Source organism: Trachypithecus francoisi, unplaced genomic scaffold (genome assembly GCF_009764315.1).
Source record: "Trachypithecus francoisi isolate TF-2019V2 unplaced genomic scaffold, Tfra_2.0 Lachesis_group7, whole genome shotgun sequence".
NCBI classification, from domain to species: domain Eukaryota; kingdom Metazoa; phylum Chordata; class Mammalia; order Primates; family Cercopithecidae; genus Trachypithecus; species Trachypithecus francoisi.
The window spans coordinates 11,670,932-11,679,991 of NW_022681472.1; the positions used below are offsets into that span (position 1 = coordinate 11,670,932).

The 9,060-nt window shown below is 42.2% G+C and overlaps 1 protein-coding gene across 1 annotated transcript in view; it reads right to left on the reverse strand.

The window, feature by feature from the left end:
* The window catches only part of LOC117078997 (short-chain dehydrogenase/reductase family 16C member 6-like), a 29,177-nt gene extending 20,422 nt beyond the window's left edge, over positions 1 to 8,755 (reverse strand). The window contains exons 1-3 of the mRNA XM_033202602.1: positions 8,692 to 8,755; positions 7,110 to 7,456; positions 2,290 to 2,421 (exon numbers count right to left, since the gene is read on the reverse strand). Of these exons, the coding sequence (XP_033058493.1) occupies positions 2,290 to 2,421; positions 7,110 to 7,430 (453 nt within the window). The 5' untranslated portion in view covers positions 7,431 to 7,456; positions 8,692 to 8,755. The remainder of the gene's footprint in view (positions 1 to 2,289; positions 2,422 to 7,109; positions 7,457 to 8,691) is intronic.
* Between the last annotated feature and the right edge of the window lie 305 nt (positions 8,756 to 9,060).

The following is a 9,060-nucleotide window of genomic DNA, read 5'->3' on the forward strand; positions in this document are numbered from 1 at the left end:
TAGCACCTGTAGAGCTGATTCAAGGCAAACAACAGAGCACACACACAACATAAAGATACAAGTTCAGAGGCTACATGAAGCCTGAAGAATGAGAAGGGGCTACTACGTGAGTCAGGAGAAAGAATATTCCTGTTGGAGAGAGAACAGCTTGTGCAAAAACGCTCAGATGAGAAAGAGCTTGATGTTCTCTGGAGTTTAATCAGGAACCTTGGCATGTAGAAAGTTAGCAGAAAGTAGAGAGAATGAGAGGTGAGGGACAGATAAGGGAGGCCATGACAGGCAACTGTATATTATTCTAAGTGCATTTGGAAGTCCCAATATTTTTGAGCTGTGGAGTGAGATGATTATTTGATTAACCTGTTGAAAAGATCATCTTGCTCCCATATAAAGATGGGTTAGAAGGCAAAAGTGTTGAGGGTGGAAGGCCCTGAGGAGCTGTTGGTGAGAGTGGAGGATGGCTTGATCTAGGGGCTGGCAGCAGAAGGGAGAGACATGGACTTGGGCATGTTGTGCAGGGACAGCCAAAGATGTGGGGTGAGGGAAAGGGAGGAATCAGGATGATTTCTAGATTTGTGATGTGATTGGAATGAATGCACCCTAGCTCCATTTAGTAAGATGACGTTTCCCCTTTCTGAAGGAAATATTTGGGGTAGGGTAGTACAGGGAAGGAAATCAATGGTTTTCACAAATGTTTCTGGGAAGTATATTATATGGCAAGCACTGTGGTAAGTGCTCAAGGAATATTGGTTAAAATAGGTTAGTGGGGGTTCCCATTTAGCTTTTCGGTGACCAAGGAAGAAGACCAAGGATATAGTTCTGAGTTCCACGGAGAGTGGTATAAAAGAGTAGCATGGAAAGAGCGAGGAATCAGGTGACACGTAAAGGAAGCCCATTCCAAGGTCCTATTTTCGGAGACACAGAGGACTGGGGCCATACCTGTCCCCATTTTCCCACGTCTCCCAAGACCCTGGTTTCAGCACCTGTTCCTCCCACAGGCCCCATTTGCCACTGATCCCTGTTCATCCCCTGGCAGCATCAAGTATGAACCCTCTTAGTGAAAACATCTCTGGTAACTCCTCTCTCCTTTAGCCTCAACCCACTTTCTAGAGTTGCACTAACCAAGGAAGTAGCCTCTAGGCATGTGTGGCTATTTAAATATGCATTTAAGACTGGGTGTGGTGGCTCACAGCTGTAATCCCAGCACTTAGAGAGGCCAAGGCAGGCGGAGCACCTGAGGTCAGGAGTTCGAGACAAGCCTGGCTGACATGGTGAAATCCCATCTCTTCTAAAAATACAAAAATTAGCTGGGCGTGATGGTGGGCACCTGTAGTCCCAGCTACTCAGGAGGCTGAGGCAGGAGAATCACTTGAATCCAGGAGATAGAAATTGCAGTGAGCTGAGATTGTGCCACTGTACTCCAGCCTGGGCAAAACAGTGAGACTCTGTCTCAATAAATAAATAAACATGCATTTAAATAGATTATATGATATAAAGTTAAAAGTTTAGTGCCTCAATCCCATTAACCACATTTCCAGTACTCAGTAGCCACAGATGACTAGAGGCTGTCATATTGGGAAGCACAGATGAAGGGCATTTCCCCCATCAAAGACAGCCCTACTGGGCAACATTGTGTAAACCACTCCAGGCCTCAGGAAAGACACTCCTGAGTCATGAATTCACTCATTCTCTTTCTGTAATTTTTCCCTCCTCCACACTTCTTCCTTCTGTAAGCATGGGTCACCATTTACCAGTTTCTTGACCTTGGGGAACTCATTTAAATACTTTGGGCCCCAGTTTCCTTATTTGTAAAATGAGAATGAAAAAGGCATCATGGCTGCAAGTACTCAATAAATGGTGGTGATTGTGATCCATCCCACCCTTAATTCCTGTATTAGAATGCCTAGTCCTGCATGCCCATAAACCACCACACTAAAAATAGCCCCTGTCTCTGCACAAGCTCCTTTTGCACTCATGGCCAAATTAAATCTCTCTTGTATAATTGCTGTCACTCTCAGTTTGTATTTAGGTGGGAAGATTTCTGAACAGCCTAATAAGTCTTGAGAACAAACTGCAGAGGGTAGAGGGAAGGAAATTACTCTGATAATTTGGAATAAAACAAGATCAGGAAAAGCACAGCAGATAAACCCTGCAAGGATTGAGACCCCACATCTTTCAATGGAAAATCCCCAAATGGTATGTTTATAGAGAAATGCACGAACAAGTGCTTATAGGACTGCATGGAATTTTCATACTCACCAACGAAAGAAAATGGTAAAGAAAGAGATTTACCCAGAAATGAGAGATGACGTTTACAAGAAAGGATTTTTCCACCATGTGATCTGGAATATCGAGGAAGAACTTACCTATGACTATACCAGCGTTGTTAATGAGGATAGTCACATCACCAGCTTCTTTCCTGACCTGGCCAGAGGAAGGCAAGCATTAGTTCAACTGAGACGTTGCATTTTGACATTTATTTTCCCAAGTTGCGATTTTTTTTTCTCATTTTTTTCATGTAGTTTCTCTGAAGCTAGATATTTTTATCTTGCATGTAGAAATTCCTCAGCTTTAAAGTAACTTTATGACAAATTATCTTAAAAAAAAAAAAAAAAACCAGATTTAGCCAGATTCTGGATTTTTTGTGTGGAGACGGCCTGCAGCATATTTTCCTCACCTCCCATTTCTGTTACACGACTGCCCATTCCCGGGTCACTAATGGCAGTGGAGTCTGAGTGACACTGCCTCCCTGCATGTCTCAGGACGCTTCCCTTCAGATGGCCTACAGGTTTTTCCACAGCACATCAGCGGGTGTCTGATGCCTGCTTCTGTGGGCATCACCTCCCCTACTCCTCTTTGAGGAGGAAGGCAAGACATATCTCATTCCCTCAAGCCGGATCAGTTTTCGGCATGAACACATCCTAAACATGGGTGCCTTTCATCTGCTGCCGAGGGATTCCATGTTTCTGTGCTCTTCTATCCAACAGACCCTGTCGAATCGAATTACTCTCTGTGACTCATGTTGCCTTGAGTCCCTGAGCTGTGCCGCTCTTATGCCTCTTAAGTCCTCATTCATTTTCCTTCACCCTTCCCTCCTAAGTTGCCCACCTCATCTGCCTGCATAAACCCCAGTATACCACAAGCGCTGCTCGGAGAAGAGTATGCTTCAGGAAACACCTGAGGGACTGGTTTCCTCTCTTCACCTTTTTGATTCACGTTATTACGACTTTGTAGGTGACATTGAGAAAGCTGACCCAATGGCAAACCATGAAGTATGTTTAAACAGCAATTAAGACTTTCCTCCCCTGAACTGGATCTCTCAGCTTATACAACCATCTGTTTCTTTGTTTCTAAACAAGGAGCACTGCCTGCCCTGACTTTGTTTTCTAATTCCTGGTCCATGCACTGCTAGTTGAGCCTGCCAGATAACACGATTTGGAGAATAAGGTAAATATTGCTGCTGATGTAGTAGATTGGAATGAGCTAGGAAAGGAATAGTTAATACTGCCGAGCTGATGCTGGGCTGAGGAATTAGACTCCTTTACTAGGGAGAGAGGCAGGGCAGAGGCAAACATCCACAGGAGACTAACTTTTAAAGAAGGGCATCCCGTTGGTTTGGTGAAGCAATCAGTGTGAGCAAGTGCTCATCAAGACTAATGAGGTGGAAACAGGGACCCAAGAAAGAGGTGGAATCTTCAGCTTAATATGTTCCTGAACACTTAAGAAAAGCCCAGTGGCTGCTGTCATGCAGTTTAAGAAGCCCTGAGCCTTAGGGACAACAGGGCCAAGAGAAATTTTATCTAGATCATGGGATTTAATTTTCACTGTAACTCCAAGAGGCAGTCTAGGGAGCCATCATTATCCTAGTATACAGGTGAGGAAACAGGCTCTGAGAAATTAAGATCTTGCCAAAAGACCCACAGCTTTTGAGAAGAGCAACAGTGATTCACACCCAATTTAAATTCACACAAAAAGCTGTTTTCCCCCAAATTTACTACTCTTTCTAGTCAAAATGATTATTGCCTTAACAGGCAAGTCTCATGTGTGTGCACATGCACACACACACACACACACGTACAAATAAATATTAATGATTGATTGGATCTGGACATTTGAAAATAAATTATGAACCTGCTTATTTTAACAAAAGCAATTTATTAATATATTGGTTTTCTATGTTGGAGATGAGAATGTGACCTCAGTCTAATTTTGGGAAGTTAATGACTACGCACTTTCAGAATACTGTTATTGCTATTCACCTTTCCACAAATTTCAAGGAATCTGGTAAGGCCTGTGGTTTGTTGAAAGTCTTTAAGTACAACCCTAGTATTTAGGTTTCTTGGAAGTTGCTACATAATTGAAATTATACAAAAAAAGCATATAAAGTAGTTGGCTGAGAAAAATTCTATTTATAGGAGTGCAGAGAAGAACATTTTAATGTGAAAAGATAATTTTAGGTTAAAGTTTTTAGTCTGGTTTCTACTAAGTAGCAAGAAAATGTTGACCAAGAAGGAAAGATTTGTTAGGGGTTGCATTTTGACATTTATTTTCCCAAGTTGCGATTTTTTTTTCTCATTTTTTTCATGTAGTTTCTCTGAAGCTAGATATTTTTATCTTGCATGTAGAAATTCCTCAGCTTTAAAGTAACTTTATGACAAATTATCTTAAAAAAAAAAAAAAAAACCAGATTTAGCCAGTTGGCAGTGGGGAAAAAGGGCAGGAGATTACAATACTTTTGATCAAAGAAAGAGGATTATGAAGGGGTCTTTCCATTATGCACATATTGTTGATGTCCCTTTGGGGATGCAGCATGGGGTCTGTCCTAGGTGATGGGGTCCCTCACTTGTCTGCTCTATGGCCTGGGTAAGTTCCTTAAACTCTCTCTGCCTCTGCTCCATCGCTAGTAAAATGGAGAAAATGATAGTACCTACTTCCTTGTGAAGATTATATGGGATAATACTTGGGAAGAAAAAACTTTCTCCAGGGTCCTGATCTGGCTAGTTAGTGGTACTGGGATTGGAGCTCTGTTAGACTACTTCCCGAGCTCATCCTGGATATATTCGTCTACGAACTTTTCCAGCCATGTGTCTTTCCCTTTACAAATGAGGTCTAACTTTGATTCCACTTGCTTTGTACTAAAACATGCCTAAGGATCTACAATACAATACTTGCATTAGCTCATGATGAATTATAAAGAAAAAATCCTGTGGGACCATCAAATAAAGAAGAAGGCAATAGAAAATGATGGATAAGGGTGAAGAGGGTGCTTCAGAAGGTTAAGTGTCACAGAGTAGGATTCAATCAATGTTTTTTGAATGGATCAATAAGTGAATTCCATATGTAGAGCTTAGATTGATGCCAAAGGGATGGAAAATCTCTTGGAGATTCTGTTATCAAAGTGTTTGCACCCCTTTGGGCCATAGCATAGTAGATAAGAGAACACACTTTGGCTTCAACCTGCCTGGGTTTTGGCTAATCATTAGTTTTATGATCTTGGGCAAATTACATATTCATTTTGTTCCTCAGTTTTCTCATTTGTTAGTGGGGATGATGATAATGATGTATATCTGAGAAGGTGGTATTGTGTTGATTAAGTGAGTTGTGATGTGTGTAATGTGCTTAGAATAGTAACTATTTGTAATATAGTGGGCTTTTGGTTTTTTTCTAGTGCTGTCTTGACCAATTTGAGGCAATGGCTAGAGGCTGATCAGTTCCCCTTCCTGAGCAGCCAGTTAAGTCCACATATCCAAACACTTCCCTTATTGAGTCCTCACACTCTGGGCTGCTCTATGCCCACCCCAGTCACGCCAGGGCCAAGTACCAGACAACCAGGGGCAGCCTCTATGCCCTAGGGCCCCCTGAAGTTATTCTAATTAACCAGGGCTGAACATGCTTACCCTGCCTTGCCCATTCCTTTCTGAGGAAAACACATAAAGGCCCCCACCACTGGCCCGACCTCCCTGCTTCATGAGTGACCCCAGTGCTCCCCTTCATGGTCCTGCAGGCTGTACTGTGTTCGGCCCCAGGGATAGTGAGCAAAACAAAATGGAAATGCTTGATTCTGTTTCTTTCTCTCCATCTGCATCCGGCCTCACCACACCATACTTGAGGTAACATGGCTGAAATGCTACTCAAAAGCTGACCCATTGTTGTTAGGGTACCTGCTAGCTACATAACAAATGGTAGCTGCAATTTAGAGTATTTGTTAATATTTAATGTGGAGTTAGAACAAATATCAACAGGCGAAGTCTAAGAGGAAATTTGGTCTAAAATATGCTAAATGCATATTTATATTTATATATTTTTTTACTGTATATTTCTTATATAGCCTCAGTACATGATGATAATGGATATGATGCATTAGAATCACAAACCATCGGCCTGGTGCGCTGGTGCCCGCCTGTAATCCCAGCACTTTGGGAAGTCAAGGTGGGCGGATCACTTGAGCTCAGGAGTACAAGACCAGCCTGCCAACATGGTGAAAACCAGTCTCTACTAAAAACAATATATAAAAATTAGCTGGGCATGGTGGTGTGGGCCTGTAATCCCAGCTACTGAGGCAGGAGAATTGCTTGAATCCGGGAGATGGAGGTTTCAGTGAGCTGAGATGGGCACCACTGCACTCCAGCCTGGGCAACAGAGCAAGACTATGTCTCAAAAACAAACAACACAAAAAGAGGACTCACAAATCACAAAACATAGAAAGTTAAGTTAAAGCTGGATATCATCTTAAAGGTCATTTGGTTCAATCCTTTCATTTTACAGATGAAGAAACACAGGCCTAGAAAGGGCCAGTAACTTGTTAAACATTGTATAACCAATGAGCTGCAAAGCCAGGAGGAGGCCTCTTTTCCACCAACTCCTGCCGGTGAATGAGACCCCCGAAAACGCAGCTGGGCAGCTCTGGGCTCAGTCTTCTCAGATTCCCACTTGCCTTGTTTACACTGTTCTCCCTTTTGGAGCTTACACAGTCTGATGTCTGACATGCAGAGTCAAGCAGGAAACACATAGAGAGCTCGAGGGAAATTTATGGCAAACTTCTATCTGTAAAAGTGCATACGAGATGCAATATTTTCCTTGGGAATAGAAGCAGAGAACACCAGTCAGCTTACCTGATCAGCAACTCTGTAGACCTCTTGTCTGTTGCTACAGTCACACGTATAGGGAAACACTTTCTCACCACCGTTTTCTTTGGCCAGTCTACACGTTTCCATATTGCCTTCTTGATTAATATCCCATAGAACCAAAATGGCTCCAAGTCTGGCAAAATGTATGGCCAATTGCCTCCCAAGTCCACTTCCAGCTCCCGTTATAAGTACAATCTCTCCAGCAACATTCTTTTTCGTCTTGGGAATTATCTTGTAAACCAAAGATTCCAAAAAGTAATATAGAAATTTTCCCAAAACTATGGCGATATCTGCAATCACATCCATGTTGATTGACTGCAGAAAGGAATGTCCTAATAAGGAAAAAGGTAACTGATAAATCCATGATACTACAGCAACAATTATAGTACACAGAGAGCATTTTGCACAAGGAAATTTACCTTTGAGATTTACCTTTCATTCTCCAAAACATACAAATTAACAACAATTGACACAATTGTCAAATTTAAAATTTATATAAATAATGATTATGGAAATATTTTTTGTTAACAACTACCTTTCCCTACAGGGCACTTTCTTACACTAATCTCATTTAACCCATAGGTAGGTCACAGATTACTAGGGCAGATTTTAAAGACATAAAATCTTTGAGCCTTGGTGACATAACTCGCTGAGGGTTGCACCATTTGTAGGTAGAAGTGGGATTTGAGCCCAGATTCTATTATTCCAGGGCTCTTATTCTTTAGACTACTACACATGTAACTCCCCAAATGACTTCAGTTAACTGGGTCTTGAATCACAAGGATTTCTTTCATTTTTCAGGCATGTAGTGAGTGCTTCAGGTTGAAGAATAGGCCATGAGAATGGAGAGTATTAGTACCATGTTCACCCACATTGTGCAGGGTGGAATGAGTGGGATTCACTCTGGAGACGTGGATTCAACTGCTGGCCCTGCCATCGACTAGTTGAGGGCTTTGGGCAAGGTTTGCCTTTGTGAGCCTCTGTGTATTTGTCTGTGAAGTGGGCATGATATTTAACTCCCAGGAATGCTATACATTTTCAAATATCAAATATAACAAAGCATTTTATAAATTGTAAAATGCCATGCAAATATTAGCTTCTATCACTTGTACAGGAGCCTCTTTGAGTATGGCACTGAGTTTGCAGCCAGCTGGCCATAAAGATGCCAAACATGCAGGCATGGGAAGCTTTTCTCTACTGTTTAGCGTTGTGCCTCAACTATGAAATTGCTAAGGAGGGCATGGGAGACAAGTTTGTTGATAGGTGTAGGACCCCAGTGAGGGGCCAGGACAGGAATTCAGGCACATGTGTGTGGCACACACAAGCACGTTCCCTCCACTCTCTCTTGGCTTTCTCTCGTGTCCTTAACCACCTCTTCTCCTCAACTTGCCAAAAGCCATGCAAGCAAACAACAATGAGCAAAGAGGAATAAAGAGACATTGGAGATGATCATAGAATGACTTCACACCCCTATTTAGAAATTGCACTAAATCATGCTCAGAGAAACTCATTCTCAGCTGCAGACACTTAGAATGTTCTCCCGAGTGGCTAAATAAACTAATCTTACCTGCAGAAATACTGCACTCGGGTAGCACGGGCGTCCTCACAGGGGCTGAAGCAAACAGCACTCGTGTCAGTAGCTAGAAGCTCGCTCTTAAATAACTTTGGGTTATTTCTCAACTGTTTCTCAACTGAAATTACTATTTCACTACTTCTGAGATCTCTCGATGTGCAAGATAAAGGAGTGTCAACCGTGAGAATTTCCCTGGGCTTCACCTGTGTTTTTATTAGTGCAATATATGCAATATATGGTATACGGCCTGCACTTTCAACTCCCACAGTGGCCTGTAATAGAGGTATGTCCTGTGATGTAATTTATAGGCATAACACTGCCATTATGTCAGGCTTCCCGTGGGTATCCTGAAATCTTTATTTC